The 26,911-nt window shown below is 48.5% G+C and overlaps 1 protein-coding gene across 5 annotated transcripts in view; it reads right to left on the bottom strand.

Moving 5' to 3' along the window:
- Positions 1–885: 885 nt before the first annotated feature.
- The window catches only part of TUBGCP3 (tubulin gamma complex component 3), a 76,780-nt gene continuing 50,754 nt past the window's right edge, over positions 886–26,911 (bottom strand). For 4 of the 5 annotated variants that reach the window (XM_086708317.1, XM_086708312.1, XM_086708294.1 and 1 more), the window contains 7 exons: positions 26,800–26,868; positions 23,035–23,170; positions 16,028–16,116; positions 15,775–15,906; positions 11,411–11,551; positions 8,733–8,910; positions 886–5,970 (listed from right to left, as the gene is read on the bottom strand). In XM_086708317.1, coding sequence (XP_086564443.1) covers positions 5,759–5,970; positions 8,733–8,910; positions 11,411–11,551; positions 15,775–15,906; positions 16,028–16,116; positions 23,035–23,170; positions 26,800–26,868 — 957 coding nt within the window. In that variant the 3' untranslated portion in view covers positions 886–5,758. The remainder of the gene's footprint in view (positions 5,971–8,732; positions 8,911–11,410; positions 11,552–15,774; positions 15,907–16,027; positions 16,117–23,034; positions 23,171–26,799; positions 26,869–26,911) is intronic. The other variant, XM_086708303.1, reaches the window with a different exon arrangement.

Genomic DNA, 26,911 nt, shown 5'->3' with positions numbered 1-26,911 from the left:
TGGAAAGTATTTTAAAAAAACAAAAATGAAAGAACATATTAAATTTTGTTGAATGAAACAGGAAGATCTTAAATTAATTACCTTATCTTCCATCTCGAGGAAAGAAAACAAGAAAAGCTCAGTAAGCAGAAGAAATAACAAAGATCAGAGTAGAAATCAGTAAAATATAAAGCAGAAAACAATGGGGGGAAATCAATAGCAACAAAAGCTGCTCATCTGAGATGAAACTGATTAATCTCTAGCCAGATACATGGGGAGGAGAGACAAGCCTACCATGCAGAAGAAATTTCAAATAATTTTTGTAGATACTCTCCCCTCAAAGGAGGGAGAGCAAAGCCCCTCTCCGCTAAGTGTGGGTTGCACCAGCGACCTCCCCCTAAAGGGCACAGGATGAAAAAGAGGATAAAGGGGTAACTTCGCAGGGAAGGATGCCATCTCAGGCAGGCGACCAGGGTCGGCACCCACAGTGATAAGCCATGTAGACAGTGTGCACCCTGGATTCTGAGAGCAGAAGGGCACTTCTGGGGTCTTCCTCCCTGAATTCATAATCCCAGTCTAACCATACAACATCAGACAAAACCCAATTGAGGGACATTCTATAAAATATCTGACCAGCACTCTTAAAACTGGATAATAGAAAAACAAGAAAAACCTGAGAAAAATGTCACAACCAAAAGGAGCCTAAGGAGACAAGACAACCAAATGTCATGTGATGCCCAGAACGGACAGAGGTCCTGAATGGATAGGTGATAGTTATGGACAGGTGTCCTGAATAGAACAGAAAAAACATCCAGCAGAAACATACAGGAGATGCATAGGTAATTTATAGTTTTCTAGTAGCAATGTTTAAAATGTAAAAAAAAAGAAAAGAAAAAACTGGCAAAATTAATTTTAATATATTTTATTTAAGCAAACATATACAAAATATCACTTCAACATGTAACTGTATGAAAAAATATTGAGCTATTTTACATTCCTTTTTTCATACTAAATATTTGGGATTTGCAGTGTATTTTACACTTACACACATCTCAGTGCAGAGTAGGCACTTTTCAAGTGCTCAACACCTGTGATGGACAGGCAGATCTAAATTAATAGCTACAATCTAAAGTTGACAGCAATTGGAAACTACTATAATCACGGTGAGGACTCTTGGTTAATTGCAGGCTAATACACAGATATCGCTTCCTCTGACAAGTTTCAATTTGTGGTTAAAATGACAGCAAAAAAAGCAGTAGCAGCTTTGCTAGGATTCTCTACATACTCATTTGTCCAGTCTTTTCCCTGCAAACTATACCTGTGGGAGACTCTGTCCACACCACGGACAGAAATAAAAATCTCTATGCTGACGAGCACAGAGCCTGGGGGGTGCTTAAGTCTTTTAAAAAGGCCTAAACAGGGAGAATATATTTGTAAATCACCTACATGATAAAAGACTTACATCCAGATATATATAAAGAATTCTCAAAACTCTGTAAGAAAACAACGAACCCAATAAAACATGGGAAAATATCTTGACAGACACAATTTCACGGCAGATGAGCCTATGGAAACACACTCGGTGTCATTAGACCCCAGAGACACGCAAGTAAAAACCACAGTGAAAGGCCAGCACACACCCGTGAGAACATCTGAACTTAAGAGGCTGCTCCTCCTGCAGCGTGGACAAGGGATGCGAGGACACTGGAGCTCTGGCTCATGGGCCCTGCCTCGCCGGCCAGGCTCTGAGACATGAGATGTAAACGTGTGAGGTGTGGACGGCTAGCCGTGCCCTGTCCTAGCCACCAGGACGTGAAGGACGTGAAGGACATGAAGGACGTGAAGGACGGGAAGGATGGGAAGGACGGGAAGGCCTTTATCCACAGACTCCGCCACAGCTGTTCACAGCAGCTTTACTTACAACAAATGCTGGAAACAAGGTAAATGGCCAACAGGTGAATGTGTTTCCTTGTGTGATGGGAGTTAAAAGCTCTCAGCTTAAAATTTTTTCCCAGTGGTTTGCTGCAAACCATTCCACGTACCCGAAGTAACCCTTCACACACTCTAAAGACCCACAAGTTCTCGTCTGTGGGTGTCCCTTTCTGTTCTTGTGTCCTACCGCTTTTACATAGTAGCATTACATTTTTTGATACATGGTTTGACAAATCTGTGTATCTATTATTCTTCCTTTTCAGAAACTAACAACTGAGAAAAAAGCAAACTTCCCACAAATTTTGAACTGTAACTATATCCACAGTCAGAATAAGACAATCACAGCCTGGTTAGGAATTAATGAAACGGAAAATGCACTCCGTGAAAGCCTGTGATGTAATGCAAAGCAGAGAATGATTCAGTCACAAACACAATGAGAAAAAGAAATTCCATACGTTTTCGATTCAGGAAAAAATAAACCAAAAGAGGACGAGGAACATATTAAATACAGAATAGTAATTTAAAAATAAAGCAAAAAATGGCATCTATGCATAGTCAAATGATAATATCAAGAGATAACTCTTGACAGACAGAGCCATGATCACACTGGGAAGGTGACCAGAAAGAAAAAAGAAAGCACGAATACGTAATACCGGGAACGAAGGAGCTAGAACTCAAACGTGAGTATTTCAATTACCATAAAGGCATCTACTTAACCATTAATGCCAACAACCTTGACAGCCTAAATGAAAACACGTGATTTCCTAGAAAGAAAAAGGAACCTGGAATTCAGAACCACAGTAGACTAGGAAAAAAGGCTGTTTATGACACACGCACCAAGACGTGTCCGGTGATGACACTGCTGAAACCGAGCAGGGTCCTTGGGAGGAATAATCACGACTTCAGGACCACAATCTTCTGACACAGCCAGAGCATCCGGCATCTTCTCCCCACCAGGTCAGAGTCTAACAGACCCAAGCGACTCCGCCCAAGTCACCAACACACAAGGGAGCACCTCCGCCTTTTACGTAGGCGCTGCCCTCCCTTGATTACCTCCATACATCTGCAAATACTGCCGTTCCTGAAGCGTAAGTTCCTCCGTGCCGTTCCGCATCCCTCATCCACTTACATGCACACGAGCAGGGTGGTGAGTCCCTCTCGCCCACCGAGGCCCAGACGGCCATGCTCAGCTCTACACAGGTCTGCCGGGAAGCCTGGTGGGAGGCCTGTCCTCCCTGCTTGTGGTCACAGCGTCCACGCCAATGTTCCCAGCGCTGAGGAGCCGTGCTCACGGGGAGGCCACTAGCCCGCCAGCTCCTTGTCCTCAGACCTCGGGTGCTGCTTTCTGGGAACACTCGTCCCTTCACGTAGACTTTGTGCCTCGTGACTCACTCTGAGTATGACTGTGCCTATTTGATACAAGTGCTTTTTTCCGAGTCAGGTTTTCACGTTGGCTGTCCCATGGTGTCCCATAAAGCCAGGACATGTTCTCCATAGGGCTGGGAGAGTTCCCTTGGTGACAAATGTGTATGCATGAAGGAAAGGTGCCCCCTGCCCCAGCTTGTCAAATCTGCTAACCCAACAGGACTCAAGAGAGGCAAGTCCTGAGCGGAGACAAGCCGTGCCTGCAGCCTGGCACCTGACCTGACCCAGGCGGTAAGAGGCGTCCCCAGTGACAGGAAAGCTGGGCTGGGCTCCCCAGAGCTGCCCGGGGCGAAAGGCGTCAGCACACCAGACACAGGAGCTCCATTCATCAAGAACGTGCCCAGAGCCTGACTAGACGCACACAGTTCTGTCCGATCTACACGACAGGCCTGAAAGGTCAGCACCACTACCGTTCTCCGGGTGAAGCAGCAGTGGCCCTCCCAGAGCCACGCCGGTACCTGCCTCCAGGGATGACTCACCGCTCCAGCGGGCTCTCCCACCTCAACCACCCCATGGGGAGCCCCGACTCATCACTGAGGAGACCAGCTCTGTGACAGGTCTGCCGGGTAACAGGACGTCCCCAGTGGGGTCTGAAACAACCTGGACCACCAGCTCCCCTGCGGCTGCCACCTCCACGGTTCTGACCAGGGACCACCCCCCCCGGGAGGCCCCTCAGAAAGCACCTCCATAACCCACTCATCACTTCCTCCTAAGCTCAAACGGAGTTTTAGTCACCAAATCTGGATTAGCATTTTCCAGAGTGGCTCCTAAGGAAGATTAGAAGAGAAATGCTTTAAATAAAATAAAAACAGGTTCCGAGGTCAACAATCTTAGGGAACTTTCTCTGGGAGATACAGGTAACCCCTGCTTTTCAAAAGCCCCCATCACGCCACTTGGCTTTCACAAAAGGCCCACATCAGTGCCTGTCTGGAGAGGATCTTCCAGAGCATTCAGGGCTGGCTTTGCAGCCCAGCACCCTTGGGGGACTGTGCTCCCATCGTTCTGCTCAGCAGCCAGCCAGAGTTCTGCACCGCGTCTGCCGGCACCCGGGCCTTCTCTCGATCCTGTGCCTCTTCCAGCAAGATGCGTCCCGAGAAAAGCCTAAGAAAGGTCGCTTTGGGGCGGGGGGGGGGGGGGGGGGGGGGCGCAGACACTCCTCCATACACGTCACAGCGGGCTGCTACTTTGCTCTCCTCCATCTCGGCTCATGGAAGTCTTCACGGGAGGACCACTCTGGACAAGGCACTCCCTCGCTCCTGGGAAGCGTTCTGGGACAAAACCCTGCTCCAAACTCCAATTTTACAAACTTTTAACCTAAACTACACTGCTCTCTTACAACGTTCAGATGCACTCTGCAGAGCGGGGACCCCCCCCAAGAGCCCTGGGGAACTGGGTGGGACAGCAGAGCGAGCTATGAGGGCAGCGCCAGCCCTGAGAGGTGGCCGCCCCCCTCCGCACCAAAGGGCACGCGGGCTGCGTCCTAGGTGTCACCCTCGTCCCCACGTGTGCCCTGCCACCTGGCGAGGGACCAGCTTTCCTCACAGCTGCTCCATTCAGGGAGGAACCGATACAGCTGAAAGACTGCTTTTAATTTTCTAAGTTTCACTTATGCAACATAATAAAGGTGGATTTATGTGACTTGATGACGTTTTTACAAAAAACAGTTCCCTACACCTGGTCAGTATATAAATATTTACAATGAAAAAATAGGCAAGGGAAAAGGAAGCCTTCCGTATTCATGTCACTTGCTTTAAAATGCTCATCAGAATTTGAAAATAAAATAGTTCGTTCACTCTCTAGTCTCTATTTACATCGTCCCGACGGCTGAGGAAATCTGGGCTTGAGGGTGGCTGTTCAGATCACCGGGACGTCCTACGCTATTTTAGAGTAGTTATCTGAAAGAGTAAATTAAATATAAAAATGTAAACTTTGAAAGAAGGATAAATGTGTAAACGTTCTTACAGAAGTTGACATTTTACACACTACAGACCAAAATAAAATGCTCTGTATATTTTCTTAGCAGGGACATTCTGTTTCAATTGAACTTGATCATATAACAAAAATTGCCTCTAAGGAGGAGGTTAAAAAAATAGCAAGAACAAAATTACCATCTTAAGTGATGAACATCCATTTGCTCTAATTTTCTCCAAAAGCAACAGGGATTTCTCAAAAAGTGACAAATATAAATTATATCATGGAGAGCTTAAGAAGCCTCAACGAAGTATGGTATCTCGTAAATACGAAGACGTTAAAAAACAAACTTGAGTAGTGCAAACGGGCCTGTGTAACTCGGTGACGTTACAAATACATCCACTCCGTGTGTGATGACAAGATTTGGATGTGACAGATGCCGTGCCCCCAGGAGCTTCAGGGGCTCGTGGGCGGCACGCCGGCAGCCTCGCGGGTTCGCACGCGAGCGTGTTCACCTTGACCCGCAGTCCCCAGCACAGGCGGCACCGGGGGATACGGGAGGGCTCACGCGTGAGAGCCACGCCGCCCGCGGGAGCCCAGGGACACCCGCAGCCTCGGCTCTCGGGCCTCGTAGTGCTCGTTGAAGTCCAGCCTGAAGCTCAGGAAGCGCAGGCTCTCGTCGGAGCTGGTCGTCAGCAGCACCAGGAACTGCTGCACCACACCCTGGGGACAGGAAAGGAACAGGCACGTCAGTGGGGGCCCGCCCCCGTGGCCTCAGTGGGCTGGGATTTCTGTCCACACCCACGGTCCTGCATAAACCCCCACTGCAGCAGGCATCCCAAAGGAGGGCAGGGTGTGGGGAGGAGATGCCCATGGGCACAGATACAAATGCGCTATCAATCGATTTTATTTAAAAGAACCAACACGTTTCCCTTTCTGCCCTAAGTTCTGTAAGAATATGCAAAGCAGTGAAGCTTCTGATGTTCAAACAGCCTATTCTTTTTATTATGTTTAACCTTACGCTCTTAGAAATGTACCCTTCTTTTTGATGTTTATTGCCGAGAGAGACAGAGACAGAAAGAGAGAGAGAGACAGAGCACGAGCAGGGGAGGGGCAGAGGGAGAGGGAGACACGGAATCCGAAGCAGGCTCCAGGCTCCGAGCTATCAGCACAGAGCCGGACATGGGGCTCAAACTCAAGAACCGTGAGATCATGACCTGAGCCGAAGGTGGACACTTAACCGACTGAGTCCCCCAGGAGCCACTTTTTATTTTAAATACAAAACCCAGTTACATTTTCATCTTTCCCTTGAGTTATTTAGAGGCCTGAATCATAAAGCCCTCACAGGAAAGCACAAGGCAAACACGAGGAAGGACCAGCCTCTAAGGCACGACCATCAGCTCCCAGGCTGAGTCTCCTTCCTGAAGATTCACAGGCAGAGTGTGGAGCGTCACCTCCTTATCGAGGGGCTTTGTAAACGTGAGGGGACATGACTGTCCTCAAACCTTCAGACGTCAAAACCCAGCTACTTCTCTGCAGGGTGGAGTCACTTAGGAGCACAAACCCCACCGTCAGGTTCCTGAGTCACAGCCAGCAGGCGTGTGTCCGTCAAGCAGGTGAGGTTTGTCCCCACGCCTGCAGACCCACAGGAGGTCTCATGTGCAGAGAAGTCCTCGCTGAAACACCACATGCCACAGTCCTCCCAAACCCCAACAGCACCTCGGTCCCTGTCCTTGCTCCTGGGGACTCGGGCATGTGACACCAAGGGACACACACTGAGCTGGCGCACAGCAGGGCGCTGTGGACACCTGTGTCATTCTGGGAAACAGGGGGCTTCAGAAACAGTCTCTAAGCAATTCTATCACAAGAATATAAACAGTGGCTCCTTGCTGGGCAACAAAACAGACGTGTGAAGGTCACTACGGGGACATGTGAGGGACAGGTCTGTGCTCAGGCTCGGGACTCCAGTCATGGCTCAAAAGCAGAACATGATGGTGGCTGTTGATGCCCTGCTGTTTCCATAATTCAGAGAACAGAAGAGGACTTTTCTGTTAAGGGAAAAGAAATCCCAATGGCCATGATTTAGAAAGAAGATTAAGACTGTAATTTCAGTAAAACTGGGATTATACATTCCTTTTCAAAAATGTATTAACTCTCTCAGGAAATATGTAATCACCCCTATCTCTTTGAGAAACAAGCATGGGGACAGGCATTTTCAAGATTTCTCTGCAGCAGATACACAACTCTCTTAATAGTAGCAGTGCACCTGCAGGCTCAGTCAGTTCACTGTCCGACTCTTGATCTCAGCTCAGGTCATGATTCCAGGGTGGTGGGATCGAGCCCCATGTTGGGCTCTGTGCTGAGTGTGGAGCCTGCTTGAGATTCTCGCTCTCTCTCTCTCTCTCTCTGTCCCTCTCTCCTGCTTGTGCTCTCTCTCTAAAATTAAAAAAAAAATTTTGAATTAAAAAAAATAATATGGAGCTGACCATTAGGTATCCATTTTTTTTAAGTTTATTCATTCATTTTCAGAGAGAGAGTGAGTACGAGCAGGGGAGGGACAGAGAGAAAGGGAGAGAGAGAATCCCAAGCAGGCACCATGCTGGCAGTGCAGAGCCTGATGTGGGGCTTGAACCCATAAACCATGAGATTGTGACCTGGGCCAAAATCAATATTTGGACACTCAACAGACTGAGCCCCTCAGGTGCCCGTAGATGTCCATTTTTAAGAAATGTGCATACATGCTATTTCTGCACACGGAGGTCAAGTAGGTATTTCATTATGAAAACAGTATCCGGTGAAGATACTTTTGCACTGAACACAACCCCATCATCGTTAGGAAACATATTTTCAACAAACACGCAACAGTCACTAACGTCAGAAGAAGACACTTGGGAAAGGGACAAAGTCTTTCCCTGCCCACGTCACGCGGAAGACCGCCATCAGAAGTGTGAGGACACGGGAAGAAACTAGATGCCCATGAACAGGCGGCACCTTCGTGTGAAATCCTGAACCACGTGGAGACATTAGCACACAAATATGTAATTTTCAAAGGTTTTAACGTCAATGCTTGATTTGTCTTATTAGTTACCAGCAACCAAATGTAAAAATTCTTCACAAAATCTTTTCACCTGTATCTCCATCACTAAAATCACACTGAGAACAGACGGAACCAGAAGGCAAAACCACCACAGGCATAAAAGGCAGAGCCCATGGACTCTGGGCCTCGGTGTCTCTCTCAGCCTCCCAGGGCTGTGTGCCAAGTTCAGCGCCCGCTGCCCTGTGAGCCCGGCTCCTCCACAGCCCCCCGCACGCCCGCGGCCCCCTCCGGCCTCACCCCGGCCCTCCCAGAGCCCCCGCCCACCGCCGACACCACCGGAACCCTCCCAGGCCAGCATTGGGGGTGAGCCCAGGGTCCCTGGGAAGGTCACAGCCAAGACTGGGCACCACCCTGGGTGGAGGGTGGACCGAGAGGACTGTGTTCTAACCATTCTGATGGCAACGGTCTACTGCAGGAACACACCAGTGTGGTCCGGGCCCTGCCAGCACCTGGTAGAAATGGGCCAGTATCCGCAGCTGCGAGCACATTTTCGGGATAGATTCTCGAAACTCTTGAATCCTCCTGTTCTCCTCCTCCTCCTCTGCTGCCGTCACTCCCCACCGGCCCTAAAGAATGGGAAGGACCAGATGAAATTAAAATATGGGTGCGAGAAGCCGCCAGGGAGGACGGGGCTAGAAGGGGAGGGCGGGGAGAGGCGTGCTTCCCGCGTCCTTGTGCTGCCGCTGAGCACGGACATTTTCCATCAGCACACATGGGCACAGAAAACGCCCTCACGCTTAGTGACTACGGTTTTACAGTGCGTACGTAGCACATGACACTTCCGATAATTCGTCAAGCCAAGCAGCCTCTCGCGCCGAGCAATGCACCGGTCCATCACTGCGCGCTTTCTCGGCACAGATAGCACGCACAAAGGGGGGCCGACTGGCCCAAAGCGGGAGCCCGTGAGCCCTTGATGGGGTGGGAACACCTCTCGCTACTTCTCCTAAGCATGCCGGCTCTTTCTGCACTGGAAATAGACCTACTTCTGGTTCTAAGAGACTGTTCTCAATGGGTGGTGAGTCTAACTAAAGGGCTTTGCAGCCGGCCTGCACAGGAGGTAGTGTAGGAACTCAGTTTATCAGTGGGAACGCATCCTGGTAAGACAACGATGAAACACTGGTTTCTCTTACAGCTGCTCTTTCTGTGTCCTCTGGAAGCTTTAGCACGTCACCCTTCCTGTTCAGACTCAGCCCACCGTGCTGCCTGTGGGTGTGAGGCAGGGCCAAGCCACAGCTGCCTGACTCCACCTACTGACAACCCATCGCCCACTGTCCTCAGTTGGGAACTGACAGTCCCAGGAGGCGTAGGGTCGTTTCTGGATGTCTCTCTGCTCACAACTGCCCGTGGTGGTGCCAACGCCGTCCTGCTCCCTGCCGTGTTTTCACGGCTAAGTCCCGAGTGCTCAGGTTACTCAACATCTCTTCTCTGCACACCATGCCCTACATATTTCCACATCAACTGTAAGAGTTGGTTTATCATTTCTTACCGAAAGAAAAAAAAGTATGAAGGCCCACAAAAATCCCAGAACTGCTAGGATCAGAACCGGGATGGAACTGAGTCAGTTCTCCAATCCACGAATACAACATATTCCACTTAGGGGCCCTTTACGATCTCTGTGACGCAGCAGTTCACAGACCTTGTTTGTCAAGGGCCAGGGGGCACACAGCGTGGGGTCTGTGGGCCGCCAGGCCGACACCATCATGGCGCTGCCACCAGCCCATGCGGGCAGCCACGGACGGCTGCTCCAACACAACTCCGTCTGCAGGAACACTCAGGAGGCCGGGCCCCCATCCTCGCGCACAGTCTCTTGAACACCACAGTGACCCTAGGTCCAAGTGACTGCTTCTGCAGTTATTTTGCCCACTGGATTTAAATAATTTCTCCGAGACAGTTCGAGCTTTCAGCTGTCCTACGGTATCCCTAAGCACATCTGAATGAAACACACCGAATAGTCCTGACTCATTATGTAGATGCGTTCCACTCCGGTGCTGATGGCTTACAGTCTGGAGAGAGAACGTTCAACTCCCACACAACTGGCCGCCCCGCTACTACAAGAATGTGAAAATCCCAAGGACTGATTTTTGCAGATTTTATATAGTTTAGTAATTCTCGAGAAGGGTAAATTCTGCGGGGCTGTGGGCAGCTTTACAAATCACAGCAGTAACTAGCTTTTACTGAATGCTTCTGAAATGCTAAGTCACTGGCGTGCATGACACACGCCGACAGGTCACCACAGGGTCTTACTTAGCATCACTCCCCTTTCATAGACAAGGAGACCTGCCCTGGAGAAGTCAAGCCACCCAGAAGGACGCCACCAGCGAGCACAGCCAGGGTGGAGTCTTTGGTCGGTCTGGCACCCGGGTGTGCCTACACACGAGCCAGGCGGCATTTCGGGGTCACACACACACCCCCATCTCGGCGACAGTAGTGGAGCAGGCCTCTTCCTGTTCCCAGAAACCCTGAGGGGACGGCATGTGCTCTAAGTGGTTGTGAGTTTTCCACGTTAAATAGGGTCCTAACACAAATTTTAAGAAACAGTTAAAAATAAAACTAATCAAACTGTGTCAACTGAAAAATGTGTCACTCAAGAAGAAGCACCTTGAAAAGGTAAAAAAAATTATACAGATTATATCAGATACAAGAAGTCTCCTAAACAGCCCAACTTGCTCAATAAATCTTCACAATCCAAGGTCACGGAGGACACAAACATACTTTAGGGAGGTCACTTAAAACAGCCACAAGTGCACAACTTAAGTTCCCATGTGGACACACACAGCCACCAGCTCCAGGGGACAGGTGACACAGAGCTGGGCACCGTTTGCAGAGACGTCAGCACCTCCCTCACGGGATTCCCGCGGGTGCTGTCTTCATTTATTTTCAAGACAGGATGACAGCGATGGTGACCGGTCCCCTGGAGCAGTCAGCACCGCCTCAGGACTCCGCACGCAGGTGTGCACACGGCGTTAGTCAAACATTTCAGCAGGGAAGTTACCTGTCGTATTCGTGACTATGGTGGCAATAAGCTCATTTTTAAACCTGGTAAACCCCCCGGTGTCACAGACATACCTCGACTTCATTCTGTTTCTTTTTCTCCTCAAACTGTAATCGTCTCTGTAACTCTTCCAGAGCCGCTCTGTATATCGCATCTTGAGTGTTCTGAAGTTCGATGATCTGATCAAACACGGCTCTTAGTTGATTTAAAAGTGCCTGAGGACAGGAGACAAAGATTTTTCTTTTAACGACTAGAGCCCCAACATGCTCATTCCGAAGTTGTTCCAAAGAACATGGACGAATAGTAAAAAGGCACGAAGAAACAAGATATCAACTCACACCCTCAAAGGGCTCTGCCTGTCCACTCGCGCATACTGAGCACGCACCATGCGGCACAGGGTCCCATGTCACCCACACCCTCAGAGCACATCACAAGCCACAGCGCAGCCCCAGGAGCAGAGATACTGCGAGGGCAGAAAGGAACAGGAAAGCAATTCCATTTTCTCCACCCTTTGGAGCCACACACACCCAGATCAGACATGGGAGATATGAGAAAAGAGATTCTTAATGAAATAAAAGAAGAAACAGATTCAGAACAGTTTTTAAAAATCAGCTCACAGCAGGCACACACGGACGGTCCCACACTGGAAGCCGCCAGTGTTTGGGCCCAGTGTCTCCATGCTGCACGGCGCCCTCCACAGGTACCTACGAGATTTCAGGTGGGCTTCCTCCCAGTGCGGCCCCGAAACAGAGCTCAGCAAACATCATTTAGGTAGAAGCCAAAGACACATCTGTGCAAAATGCCACATATGCATCCAAGGTCCAACAGCAAACACAAAGACAACTGGGCCAACGGTGGGGATGGCAGGGGTGCGGGGGGTTGGGATGTGAAACCCAATAAACACAAGTCTTTCATGGATGGACAACAGCGCCCCACGACTGAAGAGGGGCATCTACTCGATCCTCCGCCAGCTTAGAGTTTTAAAAAACCCATTAACAATTTGAGAGGAAGAAAATGTTGAAATCACAGGAAAAAAATCATGTTAAAACATAACAGCCACTCATGATTTATCCAAAGCATCTAAGCAAACTAGGACTCAAGGACCCTCTGTAATCTGATAAAGGTCCTGGGAGATCTGGCGACATCGCAGTCAAGGGTGAAAGAAGAAAATGTGTCTTCCATGTCGGGGATGTGGCATGTGTGCTCTTGGTTGACCCCGCTAACATCCTAAGTCAAAAGAGCCAAACATACCCGTGGAAAGGAAGAAACAAAATGGTTTTCCCTATAAAAACGGGACCTACGCGATCTAGAAACTACTAGGATAAAAAGGCAGACAAAAGAGCAAAATGAAATCGACAGCATCCCTACAGACCAGCCAAACCGCACACACGTACTAAAGGCCTACAAGAGATGTGCAGAATGTTATGGGACAAGATGATGTGACTTTACAGAGAAGCAGAGGAGAAGCCCAGAAAGCAGAGGGGCTCCAAGCTCACGGGCAGGTGGAAGCAGTGAGGCTGACAGGCCTGGCCTACCGCTGCTGGAGAAGGAGCTCGGGTTGGTGAGGGCATGTGCGAGGCCACCGTCACGGCACTGTCTACGGGACTCACTGCACCCACTCAGACACGCCCCCGCACAGGGCTACTAACTGCTGGGCATGAACCTCACTACCTTGTAGCTGCCCCCAGGGTGAGGACGCCAGGACCCAGGGCAGACACCAGGCTTACCATAAGGCTACTTGTTCTCTCGCTTAATAACAAGAAAGCAAAACAAAAGATGGACGTGGGCTAATCTTTTGTTTTTAAGAAAGATATATTCGCTACTTAGGAGCGGTTAACTACTGTACGAGGTGACGGAATGCTCTTTCTTCACTCAGGGTGCGAGGAGGACTCTGTCAGCAGTATGCTCGCACGGCACGGCCGCGGCTGTGTGTTCTGGGCCACCATCAGTCGGCAGCAGAGTCGGGTGGGGTTCAGGTCCTTCCTTGGCAATGCAGAGGCGAGGATCATGTGTGTGCACACCCGCAGGATGATGCAGTATCAGAAAGCCTTACTTCTGACTAAGGGAGACACCAAAAATACACTGAATTTTCATAACAGATTGCTTGAATCTATTCTAGATTGGGTTCCTTAAAAAACAAGACCTCTAGTGATTATTTTAAATCATCAAATTAAAAGTAAAACTAGGAGTGCCTAGGTGGCTCAGTCAGTTAAGCGTCTAACTCTGGCTCAGGTCACGATCTTACGGTTCATGGGTTCGAGCCCCGCATCGGGCTCCATGCTGACAGCTCAGAGCCTGGAGCCTGCTTCTGATTCTGTGTCTCCCTCTCTCTCTGCCCCTCCCCTGCTCGTGCTCTGTCTCTCTCTCTCTCAAAAATAAATTTAAGGGGCGCCTGGGTGGCGCAGTCGGTTAAGCGTCCGACTTCAGCCAGGTCACGATCTCACCGTCTGTGAGTTCGAGCCCCGCGTCGGGCTCTGGGCTGATGGCTCAGAGCCTGGAGCCTGTTTCTGATTCTGTGTCTCCCTCTCTCTCTGCCCCTCCCCCGTTCATGCTCTGTCTCTCTCTGTCCCAAAAATAAATAAACGTTGAAAAAAAATAAATAAATAAATAGATAAATTTAAAAAGAAAAAATTAAAAACAACATTTTAAACTAAAACCATCAGCAAAGGGGCCATTTCAAAAATGGACATTTGGGGCGCCTGGGTGGCGCAGTCGGTTAAGCGTCCGACTTCAGTCAGGTCACGATCTCGCGGTCCGTGAGTTCGAGCCCCGCGTCAGGCTCTGCGCTGATGGCTCAGAGCCTGGAGCCTGTTTCCGATTCTGTGTCTCCCTCTCTCTCTGCCCCTCCCCCGTTCATGCTCTGTCTCTCTCTGTCCCAAAAATAAATAAACGTTAAAAAAAAAAAAAATTAAAAAAAAAAAAATGGACATTAAGTCTTTAGCGTACTGACTTCTTCACTGAAGGAGACATAGGACCAACTCACATGTGAACTTTCCACAACCACGAGAAAGTGTGTTACAGGTAAAACATTTTCTGCTTGGATTCTGCTCATGTCAGTGGGAATCTTCTGGAGGCAAGAGGTGTGACTGTTGCATACGCGACTGTCCCGTGTGGCTGAAATCACACGCGGTCGGCCGCTGACTGCTCCTCACTCCCCACGTAGACTGAGGTCAGTGTGGGTGTAACCCTCAGGAGCTCACGCATTACACCTGCCCAAGCTCGATCTCTGTAACACACACAGAATGGCTCTGAACCATTCTGGACCTGACTTACACACAGGTCACTATCCGTCATGCATCAGGCGCCACCACGATGGATGGTTTCCATCAATTATACCATTTACCCCCCCACAGACCTATGTGAAAGAGACGAGTGTCACACCCGCTTGACACGACAGCGCTGTGCCCACACAGCACACACGGATGCACATCCGCAGACAGGTAGCATGCGTGCCGCCAAGCAGACAAGATGACCCCACGAGTGTCTGGGAGCTCAGCCGATAAAGACGAGACTCACTAACAGTAACCAAGGCCAAAAGGCTGCAGGCACACAGTTCTTACGTCACTCATCACACCGCAAGTGCTTTCAGTTACTTCTGTGTCATCGTTTCAACCCACTTACCCAAGCATGTGGGTAATCGACTCCCACCCAGGAGCACGTGAGCGCTGTGGTATGCGGACGAAGGCGGTGTTCACCAGTGTGGCACACTAACACCTGCTTGCCCGGGGAACGCAGCTGCACCCAGCGCGAGCCCCCAGAAGCATTGTGCTCCCCTCGGGGAGCTGCCGGCTTAGCCAGACGCGGCCCTCCACGAGCCCAAAGTCACACATTTAGTGTCAAAAACGCGCCTGACATTTTGACTCTGACATCAGAATAGATTTCCCCGGATGTCCGAATAAAATCACGACTCCAGAAGGTTTGGCCACGTGAACAGCCACTTTCGGAACAGGGGCCCACAGGGAAGCGATGCTAACAACCAAGCCAGGGCCGCGGAACACAAGCAACGCTTAGAGTTCATCTAGACAAATACTGTTTTCCGACTTGTGCAGCCAGAGGCTCGCTCCGTGAAGGCACACACAGGAAACACCACCGTCCCTAGAGAGCACGTGAAGGCACAGCCCCGTGCTCCGCACATCCTCACACCCTCTCCTGAACATGGGCAGTTCCTACCGCTCGTGGTTCACCTGTGTCTTCCGAGCCCAAGAGCCCACGGGTGGGTGAGAGCCCACGGGTGGGTGTGAACACACACTTCACCAGTTTCATACACATTTCAGAGCGTGTTCTTATTCTAACTCTGCCCAGAAACGGTCAACCTTGAACTCCAAGTGATTAGTTACCACAATGTGGGCATCAGGCGATCTCTAAGATCTCCCTGGGACAGGAGCCCAACACACAGGCCACACTACTAGTCTCCGTGTAAAAGGCATGTCCATCTTACTCTGGAGTCAGCGTCCAGCAGACAGCGGGAGATGATGGTGTCCAGGAACACCTCGTGTGCGGCAATGATGTGGTCCAGATCCTGGGCCTGCTGCACCTTGTTCCAAAGCTCATCCCAAGAACACTCAAGCACCTAGGAAACAACAACGTGAGACTCAGGACGGAGGTCGTGTCTTCCTGGTGTAGGGTCTTTGACGAAACTCACCACATAAGACATCGTGACTTATTTAAACCAAAGGGTGCTCAGGAAGTACCTCGAATGTGATGTAGTACTGCATCTGGTGGATGAAATGGACCATCTCGGATGCCAGGATGTGGCAGTGGTGCAGCACCCCGGAGAACTCTGCAAGAGAGCCACAGAGCTGGTGTCACACACACAACACGCTCAAACGGCACACTTGCTCCCACCCGTTCATTTGCAATCACTTTCAAAAACAAACAATCGCTGGCTTTAACTCTTAGCCCCTTAAAACAGGGAGCAGTCTTTCCATGGTCAACCTCCGTGCCATTCAAGCTACACAAGGGTTTAGCTAATCAACAGCATCACGTTACTTTACGTGACATAAGGACCTGACAAGGAACAGCACAAAACAAAATATTTGCATCTGAAAATTCAGTAGACAAGTTGCTTCACAAGTATGAATTCATGCTCAATGCCGTGGCTTCTTTACAACACGTGTGCTGCTGTTGCGCGAGACCTCGGGACTCCCAGCAATCTGGAGACAAAAGTGACATTTCCTGAAGGGCCGAATTAGGACCTCGTCACCTGAGAGACAGGTGAACTGGGAGGAGATGGGCCTGAGCCCAGACTCTGCTTCTGTTCTTTGCAAGATTATTAAGCCATCAAAAGGCTTGAAGGTCACCATAGAACAGCCGTTCTCTGCTCACACTTCCAATTTTTCATTCAAAGACTCCACCAGAGTACCAGAGCCACCACAATAGAGGGTTCAGTCAGAGATGAGACCATCAAAGGAATGGTTTAAGCACATTTATTTTTGTTTCCAACCCAAATGCCTTTAATTGCGTGGTTAAATAATCATCGCTGCACAGTTATTCGAGAAACCATTCTTGTCCCTTTGTAATACAGTAAAAACGAGGAAGCGAAATAGGGACTTGTAGAGAAACAGTGGTGATGCATACTTTAGAAAACAATCCTTTCTCCAGGTTAAGGGGTATGGGACACATGGGGACTGTGCTGGCTGGCGGAGACAGCAAGCCCCCTCAGAAGACGAGCCTGAGCGACAAGCCCCCTAATGTCTTCCCTGCCGTCGGGAGCCTGCCGTCCGTGGCTGTGGTCAACGGTGTCGTAAAGAATAGGTAACATGAGCCCCGAATGAAGAATGTACTTCTCCTAATAAAACTCTCAGAGGGGGCTAAGATGTCCCAACTCCCACTCCCAGCCCATTTACCTAAATTACTTTCAGCATAAAAGAGTATAATAAAAGGCTGTTGTAAGTACAACTCACCCGTGTCACAGGGGAAGCAAGCTTCTATTACAACTCCATCCTGGGCTTTGCCCCAGGGCTGTGAGGACAGGGATGGTGCTCCCTCCCCCGCAAGGCCAGGCAGTCTCCCCTGGACAGATGTGTACTCAGAACACCCGCAGCACGCAGACGCTCCTTTACACAGCATACGTGACAGCGAACAGGTCTCACTGTGACACCCAAACCTCCGGGTCTTCCCTCCAGCACACCTGCGCTGGGTCCAAACACGCCACTTTGCACGGAGCCAAGTGAAAGCCATCTGCTGGTCTTTCAGCCTCGTGAGAAGGTATCTCTGTGTCCTGACATTCCTTCCACAGAGAGTTTAACATCACTCATGGACTGCAGATTCCGTGCCTGTCCTGACAGACATGCATGAAGACGGTAAGCAGGCCCCAGACGTGCTACAGGAGTACAGAAATCCGTGTGGCCCGTCTCATCACCTGCCCAAGTCAGTGTGCTACACGCAACGGGAAAATCTCAACAAACACGCGGGTGTCACTGCTCTCGTCTCTAGGTCTTGGGGCCCCCTAGGGTGCACTGGGGTCCCATCCACCATCAATCCAGCAATCCTTGGATAATGTGCTGGCTTTTATGTGCGCCTTATATGACTTTGCTAACGCATTCTACATGTCACATGTGATCGCATAAACGAGGAACTCGGTCGGGCCTCACACAGCTGGCAACACGGTGCCCCGCCCACCATTGCTGACTCCACTTCATGACACGGGGTGACCTGGTGCACAATTTCTCCACCGCCGATTAATCTACGAAAACCTCTCGTGTCTCGAGTCACGCTGGGGCCAACCTCAAATTCCTGGCTGTGGGCCTTGGCTAGTTAGTCATCCATGCTACCTGGAAACCCCGGGATCTCCGTGCCTTCCTGCCTTCCTCTGACACAGCGGCTTCCCGCCCGCCACCTCTGCCCTGGAGCCCTCCCCCAGGAAGCTCCCAGAAGCTCCCACGGCACCCAGGGTCACCCCCACTCACACTGTCTACACTCTCATTTCTAGTTCAGATCTGTCTCAGGTTGCAAATCAATTCAAACCAGATGTATCACGTAGATTCTTATAAGCACCTCACATTAACATGCCTAAAACTGAAGCATTACTCCCAAAGGTGCCCCCCCCAGCTCCAAACAGGGCCCAGTCACCCAGCCCTGCACCCGAGAGCTCCATCAAGTTCATGCACGTCCCCCTGACCCCAGCTGCTGTGTCCACCAGGCATCCAGCACAGCCACCCTCCTCACAGCACCATCACCAACCTCCAACCTCGCCTCTGATGCTCATTTTCATCATTGACGACATAGTGGCTTTCAGAACCAAACAAGTCCGAGCACGTCCCACACCCTTGAAAAGACATTTAAAGCATACTTAAGGGGCACCTGGGTGGCTCAGTTGGTTAAGCATCCGACTTTGGCTCAAGTCATGATCTCAAGGTTCATGCGTTCAAGACCCACTCTGTGGGTCTTGCGCTCTGTGCTAACAGCTCAGAGCCTGCAGCCTGCTTCGGATTCTGTGTCTTCCTCTCTTCTCTCCCCTCCCCCACCTGTGCACGCATGTGCATGTGTGTGCTCTCTCTCTCCTAACATTAAAATAAGTAAATTAAAAAAATAAATAAAACATAATTAAAATATAAATACTTGTGTTTTTATGATTGACCTACAAATAATCGCAAAAGCAAAGCAACATTCGTACCGAGGTCCAAAAAATACATAAACACAAGCATCTCCCAGTGAACGCATTTAAAAAAAAGCAGACAGTTTCCTGCACAAAATCTGGAATGAGGAGTCTCTCCTGTGGCTGATCACTCCTAACTCCTTGCTGCCCTCTACAGGTGCCTGAGGAACACAGAGTCTCATGAAACACCCTGCCCCAGGCTCCAGCAGGACTGGATGGCATGCTATGGGGGCATCTTCAGCGGGAAGCACCTTCGACAGCATGCAGGGTCATTAAAAATTACACCAAGTTTGTTTTTTTAAAAAGTACCCTAAAACAGTTTCTTCACAACTGCAAACCACCTCCTTCAACCTGCATTGATAACTGACACTACTATACTTAAAAGTGACTATCAAATTACCCATCTGATTAATTTCTCAAGGCTAAGGCTTCAAAGAGTGTTCCGAATCTCTACTCACCACAAAGGGCCTTCTGCAAACGCCATTTGCTGTCACCACGTCACCAGGAAGGTGGCAGTGACACCTGAACAAGTATCCACCCCCACCGGGGGCAGCACTGGTAAGTGCATTACACAGACCTGGAAGTAAGCACTGTCGACATCCCTTCCCCCATGAGGAAACTGAGGCAGGAGACAAGGAAGTCAGCTGTGGCCACAGCCTGGTGTTGAGGGACCGCGCACAAACCCGGGCAATGCCGCCCAGCAAAAGTCCGGCATTGAGAGCTGTTAATAAATGTGTAATTATTGAGGAGTACCTACTCATCAGCGTATACAAAAATGATACACACAAAGAGAACCTCTAAGGAGAAAAATGCCTACTCGTTTTTCAAGTTATCATTTCTGCAGGTCTGGAACACTGTCAATCATCAGATGAACCATTATTGTATTAATCACCAAGAAAGAGAAACTACTGCCAATTAAACTGGCAGAATGCCACAGCAGTCCTGTGGTGACAGGTCTCCCCCAAGGACCCCACCGCCTCTCCCACCTCCACCACCTTCAATTTCATTTCTTACAAGGACCAAGAAGGAGATCATTTTAATACCACCCTCTGGGGAGGGAGGGACCTCCATTCACTCTCTTCCCTCAACACACAAAGGTTGAGAAGCATACAAGCTCATTTGGACACCTGGGTGGCTCAGCCGGTTAAGCATCCAACTTCAGCTCAGGTCATGATCTCATGGTTCATGGGTTCAAGCCCTGCATCAGGCTCTGTGCTGACAACTCAGAGCCTGGAGCCTGCTTCAGATTCTGTGTCTCCCTCTCTCTCTGGCCCTCCCCTGCTCTCTCTCTCTCTCTCTCTCTCTTGTGAAAATAAACATTAAATTTTTTTTTTTAATTACAAGCTCATTTGACTGTATTTATCTATTTCATTTTGTTAGATATTACTTGAAACACAAATGAAGTTTCCATTAATTGTGATACTTTCTACATTAATTGAATCCAACAACAACAAAAAATCTCCATACCACTAGAACCAAATCTTTAAATGATTTTGGTATCAACAATTGCCTTCTGTCCAGCTGAATGACAGATATATAAAAACAGGCATAAACATCTTGGTAGACACTATCAAGAACTCCTGTACTAAGCAAATCATTTTCTTTTTGTGTGGTTGGTTTTTTAAGTTTTTTTATTTTAAGTAATCTTTACACCCAACACGGATGGGGCTTGAACCCACAACCCCGAGATCAAGAGTCACTTGCTCCACTGAGCCAGCCAGGTGCCCCCTAAGCAAATCATTTTCAAGTGTAACTATTTACTCCAAAAAACTTATTTTAATAAATATTATTAAAGTATCTGGGATAACAATCAGTGATACTGTTCATATGGACCAAGACAGCTCCACACACCATGCATATATGCAAATCTCCAAAGGTGCTCCCAGAAGCACTTTCTGTAATCTTCTATAGTTCTGCCTCAGATTTATGACTGGCAAGATGTTTCTAGATTTGTTGTGTTAACAAGACTAACTAGCTGGGTGATTTCTGCTCGTTAAGTTGCCTGGACAGCAACAACTTTAACAACTTTAAAATACTCTTTATAAATAAAAGTAAGAACATTACACCCCAACCGAGACATGAGCAAAAAACCAGTTTCCTAAAAGAAACACAATGACCAAGAAAGTGTTTAGTCATCAATAATTTAAAAAGCATTAAATTAATTAAAACGAACTTCCATCTTCCCCTCTCGAATTGACGATTTGTTTGAACACAACACCCAACAGCAGCCAGCTAACAGGAACGCACACAGCCGCCAGAGGACTGTGCCCCTCGAGATGCACCTCAACCTGGTGCCTGGCTCCTCAAGTCATGTGACCGTACGCGCCCACAGCTGAACTATCAGGATCGCTATTCATGAATGTGAAGTAAACTAAAATCCATCCCCGCAAACCCAGTGTTCCTTCCCTCGGTTACCTAAAGAAATAGCCAAAGGCATATAATACAAGCAAATGGCGTTATTTATGTTAGTGGGAAAAAGTACAACTAAAGGGAAAAAAATCGAATGGTATATTCACACGAGGCAAATGTTGCTATTAAAAAGATTGTAGAAGCTTCAGTGACAAGGAAAAGGTCAGTGAAGTAAGCGAACGCTAAGCTCTCCGAGATAGCACCGGTTATGTTAAAGTTATTGATTTTATAAAACAGAAGGTCTATTTTTTCCCACACTACCTTCAAGTAGAAAACAAAGCTCGCTGATTATTCAATACAAGAGAACAGCAAATTCATACAGACACTGGTGAGGTGATATTCAAACCACGAGCTAATACTTAGAACTGTCACAGAGCTCAGACTTCCCAGGGCTAAAAATAACAGACGCTTATTTTGAAATAGGGTGACAGGAACAAAGCGTCTGCCCTGCCTGGAGAGGATCTGAGTCGGGCACAGAGAGGTGACACCTGGGCACACACACGCGGCAGTGCCAGGCAGCCCCAGAGAAGGCACGCGGCTGGCAAAGGGGTCAACCCGCCAGGGCGCACCCAACAGACTGTGTGAGTCACCCCGAGACACAGCACGAGGTCGTGACACCAGGGGACGAGAGACAGGTGCAGAGCCAGGAGACAGGCAGGCCCTCTGAGTGACTGACGCCTCCTTCTGCCTCTTTCACGAAGAGCCAGCCGGCGAGGCAGCGCACAGGTACTAGAAATAGCTGAAGGCAGTATCTCCTGTCCACAACCATTAGGGTATTGACAAGAAAACGTTCCCTCTCACGTCCTTCTCGGCTACATCAGAGGGTCCTTATTATCAACCTATGAAGTGAGTCCGAAAGCCAGGCCAGGAACATAATCAGAGCGTCCTGATGCCCCTGGAAAAGGCCTGCTGTGTATACAGAAAGCAGGGACGCCCAGTAAAAACTGGCCACTCTGTCCACACAGTCAGGTACCCTCCAGGCCCCCGGCTTCCGGGGTGTCATTATCCTGGGACTTTGGGAGCTGCTCAAGATTCAGCCTTGACCTAGCAATCACGCAAAGGTCACATACACCTTTCTTCAAGCAACAGCTCCTTCTTCAATAATCACTTTCACCAAAGGGTTAAGAATCGCTCAGTGCTGTTTTTCCTTGGAGACACACTGTTGAAATACTTTCTCAAAGGTTCTGACCAAATGAATTTCAATACGAAAAATTCAAAATTATCGGTAACTACAGTTATTCAGTATTTGTAACATTAAAATAAACCCATCTAAATTTTACCACAGCTTTTAATTGTAAAATAATATAAAAAATTTTCATGTCACGGTTTATGAACCAGAACATTAAAGTGATTCCCAAACAGACTTTAATCAAAACAATAAGTGAATTTTAAATGAGACAGTGGTTTATTAAATAGCTTTCCTTCCTGTAAAATAAACAAATAAACATAGCTTTCCTTCCTTAAAAATTAAAAAAAAAAAAGTCCAGACATGAACAGCAGAGTGAGAACAAACGTAATTCTGAAAGAAATCTCGTGGTCTGAAAAAATTTAACTGGATTCAATTTTCTTTCTGATTTGCACCAAGTCAGGATGAGCAGTATCACAGATGAGCCTCCCACAGAAGCCCGCTCCAGAAGCACGGGGATGCGGGGCTGGCAGGGGAGCGGCCCCGACCTCCCCAGGTGGGTTTACCTGGCATGTTCCTCAGGAGCTTGGCATTGCACATGTGTCCCTTGCGGATGTCCGTGAGGATGTACTCCATCCGCTTTGCCCTCCAGAGGAAGTTAAACACCCTGAGGTAGTGGCTCATGCACTCTCGCGTGAACACCTGCGAAAAAAGGCACAGGACAGCTGACAGCACACTGACCTACGGTGACCTAGGGACCCTCCTGTGACAACACAGCCTTTCTGACGCATCTTTTTTTTTTAAGGCAAAAGAAGCCAGAGAACACACAATCAACTCTAATAAATCCAAGCATTACATAGGCAACTAATATAACACGTTTTAGGAAAGTATCATCAAATACAACCACGGTGACGACCTGTGTGCTAAGTAGTACGTGGGGCAAACTCACAAGGATAGAAGCAGATATTTTGGTACCAATATATCTGTCTGAAAGACAGAGGCCTAAGGTCACAGAGCTAGTAAACAGTTTCTCGGGTCTTTTAAATGCTGCCTAAACCCAGTCAAAATGTGGGCTCTTAACCCCAACGTCAACCGTGCAGCAGTGTCCTCCGCCCCAACCACCCGGACGGACACATGAGGCTGCTACATCTCAAGCCAGGTGGGCCTAGGAGAGTCTCCTGTCTGTCAAGAGGCCTCCGGGTTATCTTAACACAGGTATTTACTGCCTGTGGAGCCACTTCACTGCAAACGGACGGACGGTGGTCTCATACCCTGGGAGGATGGACCTATGGGCAGGGGCTGGGCGAGCTTCCCTCCCACAGGGGCCACACTTAGCAAATAAGAACACAGGACACCTGGTTAAGTACGAATGTCAGATGAACCACAAAACATCGTCTAGGAAGTCTGTCCCGTGTGTACAGTAACAGGGTTTTCTGCAGATGGGGGCCAAACACATCTCGCACACCAACGTGTGCACAACAGACGTGGGTACGTTTACTTTTCCCAGTCCCTCGAGCAAGGATGCATTTCCCTGAGTCGGCAGCCCTCTCCCTGCAGTACAGAGAACTGGAAACACCCCTCCCTGGGGCCTCAGCTCCCAGCAGCTCTGCACTGTGCATCCAGGAGCCAGGCTGGGCCCTGCATCACTGCTTTCTCACCCTGGAGCCCAGCCTCATTCACGCCCCAGGGCCATTCCTCATATCACTCCCGGACTGCTCCACACTCTCCTCTGGCCCAGACCCCACCTGGCCCTCAAGGACAAAGGCCACACACCCTTCCCTGGCCTCACCAATGTCCCTCTTCTCCAGACAGGACATTTATCACTGGACCCCTACAATCTGAGCATTTAGCTGTAGACTGCTTTACCTTTGTCTTCTTATTTTTGTGTATTCTTGGCTCATGTGTTATAAGGAGTATCTGTTTATTCTTCTGTATGCCTTTTGTGCCAGTATTCAGCAGTGCTCAGTACTGACTGATGACTGTATGTGTCTATACTGGACTGGCTAGGAACTGCTCTGAATGGACTCTGAGACCAGTTAGGACTGTTTTGGGGGTTATGTACTTTGCTGTGCTGACCACACTACTGTGTCTGCAACTATAGAAATAAAGGGTGACTGGATTAAATAATTTTACAAATCAACCACAGAAACCCTTGCTATACAAACGCTGCCTTGTAGGGATCCTTTCAGTGCTGGCCTCCCAGAGTGCATTTCACGTGACCCAATTTACAAACATAGTTTAATCAGGATTTGTTAGGAACAGGCACTGTTTCAGAGAGACACTCCTATATCCCACGGCGTTTACATGGGGAGATAACCCACGTTTAGTTTTGCCGTGTGCATCGTCTTTTGGTTCACTGTCTGTGCACCAGGAAGTTTAGCAAAATACGAAATAAGTTTCTGATACGATATGAGCATACATAATAAATACAAAATAAGCATCTCACCTGACACCCTGGAGACCAAGTCAATGGATTTTATCCTGCCCAAGATCCCAGTGAGAAGATCACAGATAACCTCTCCACTTCCTCCTTCCCAGAATTAACAAGAAGCTAAAATTATACTATATTATATAAGATGAAATTATGTGACTAATATATGTACTCATTATAATTAAATTATACACAAAACTGGCAATCTCAATTAACGAGAATAGAAAGGGAATGGAGATAATACTGTAAATTTAATAGGGAAGAAGCAGAAAATCCATTTTCTTCCAAAATTCGACTCTGGAAGTGTATTTTTAAATAAAAGATTCCATTTAGCTAAAAATATAACAACCTGGGACATCAGCAAACCCCAGAACTGGAATAGCAAAACCGGACATGCAAGACCCCATCCCCCACATCCTGCGGCAGTCACAGGGCCCTGTGCCCACCCAGTGCGGCCTCCCAGGCACACCCTCCACCTGCTGGAATTGGCAGGTAAGTTAACACTTGTTAGCCATAGACAGAGATCCACCCCAAAGTTGTTTTTTAAATAAATCTAGGATATAAATGTCTCTTGACCCTCTCGATTAGAGTTTACAAAAAGCTAAAATTTAAAAAATATACTGCATAACCAATTGTTTATATACAAGGTGTGCAATGTTTAACTTTGTATGCTTCGTGAGCCTACACTATTGTGAAATGATTAACTGCATGTATGAGTACGTTCAATTTATCTAACATTCAAGGCACTCACGTTCTAGGAAATAACAAACACAAGGGCCTCTACTTTGGCATCTGTGGCAAAATGATATGAACATAGTCAGTATTAACAAAACAGACAATACAAAAGTTTCTGATTTAAATAATAATGTACACAACAGGATATTTTAACAAGTAAGTACTGGAAACTAGGATATAAGTCAAAGAAGAAAAAACTAATTTGAATATGACAAAAAATCAAATTTAAGAGCAGTTATGCATTTAAAATACAGTAGCTCTGATCTGGTACAGCTTAAACACTAGGAATATGTGTGAAACACGCGCACCAGGAGCTTCCGGCTCACAGCAGACACAAGAGCCACATGTCCCAGGCACGGCTGCTGCCCCAAAGTGCGAGGCAGCTGCGCTGGTGCACCCTGGCAGGGCTGTGACTTACACCTGGAGACGTGGGAACGGCCATGGAGTCACACTCTGCAAGGACCGTCAAGGAGGATTTTCACAGCCAAACTACATTACTTCTTAACAAAATATTTTTCCCAATAACTAAAAGAAACGCATGTTCTCCTTCAGTATTTCAGATATCAAACGACTGACATCACTCCAAAGAAGCGTCCTGGTCAAGGAGAACTGACTCCAAGCTGAAGAGAAAGCGGGCACTTAAGGCAGGGCATCTGGGTCGCAGACAGCACACAGAGGAGCCAGCCTCTCACGGTCTGGGAACTCCGGGAGGAACCGGTACTTTGCTCCAAGCAGCACCAGCACCATGGACAGCAGCACCAGCACCATGGACAGCAGCAGCATGGGCTGCTCCTGGGTGCTCCTGGGTCCCAGGGAACACTGAAGGTCAGACTTCATCTAAGTAGCATAAGTGTGACCTCTACAATGCACGTCCTAGTCTCTCTCCGTCTGTTCTGAATTCGCTACTGTGGTCTAAGGATTATGGGTTCCAACGAGCACTCCATTTACTACATGCCTGCTGAACCCTACAAAAGGGTATTTGTAGGAATTCGTAAAATACTAGAGCATTTCAGCACTTGTTAATGATTATCTAAGCCACACAGAATTGTGGCTTAGGTATTCCTTCAGTGGGTCTGACCAGAGGTCAAGTGATGGCCTTCAGTAGAAGCTCTGAGAGAAGAGAGCCCATTCTGAAACAACAAAACAGCAAGCTGAATGGCCTTACCGTGGCAATTGGCCCATCGACGTGGTAGTCCAGGCTGAAAACATCCCACCCGGTGTCACCTGGAGAGACCTGGGGACAGAAACAAACACTGCAGGCCTTCCCACCAGTGCTG

This window comes from Puma concolor, chromosome A1 (genome assembly GCF_028749965.1).
Source record: "Puma concolor isolate L17-30 chromosome A1, mPumCon1.1.hap2, whole genome shotgun sequence".
Lineage (NCBI taxonomy): Eukaryota > Metazoa > Chordata > Mammalia > Carnivora > Felidae > Puma > Puma concolor.
This window is presented reverse-complemented; position numbering and strand designations above follow the sequence as displayed.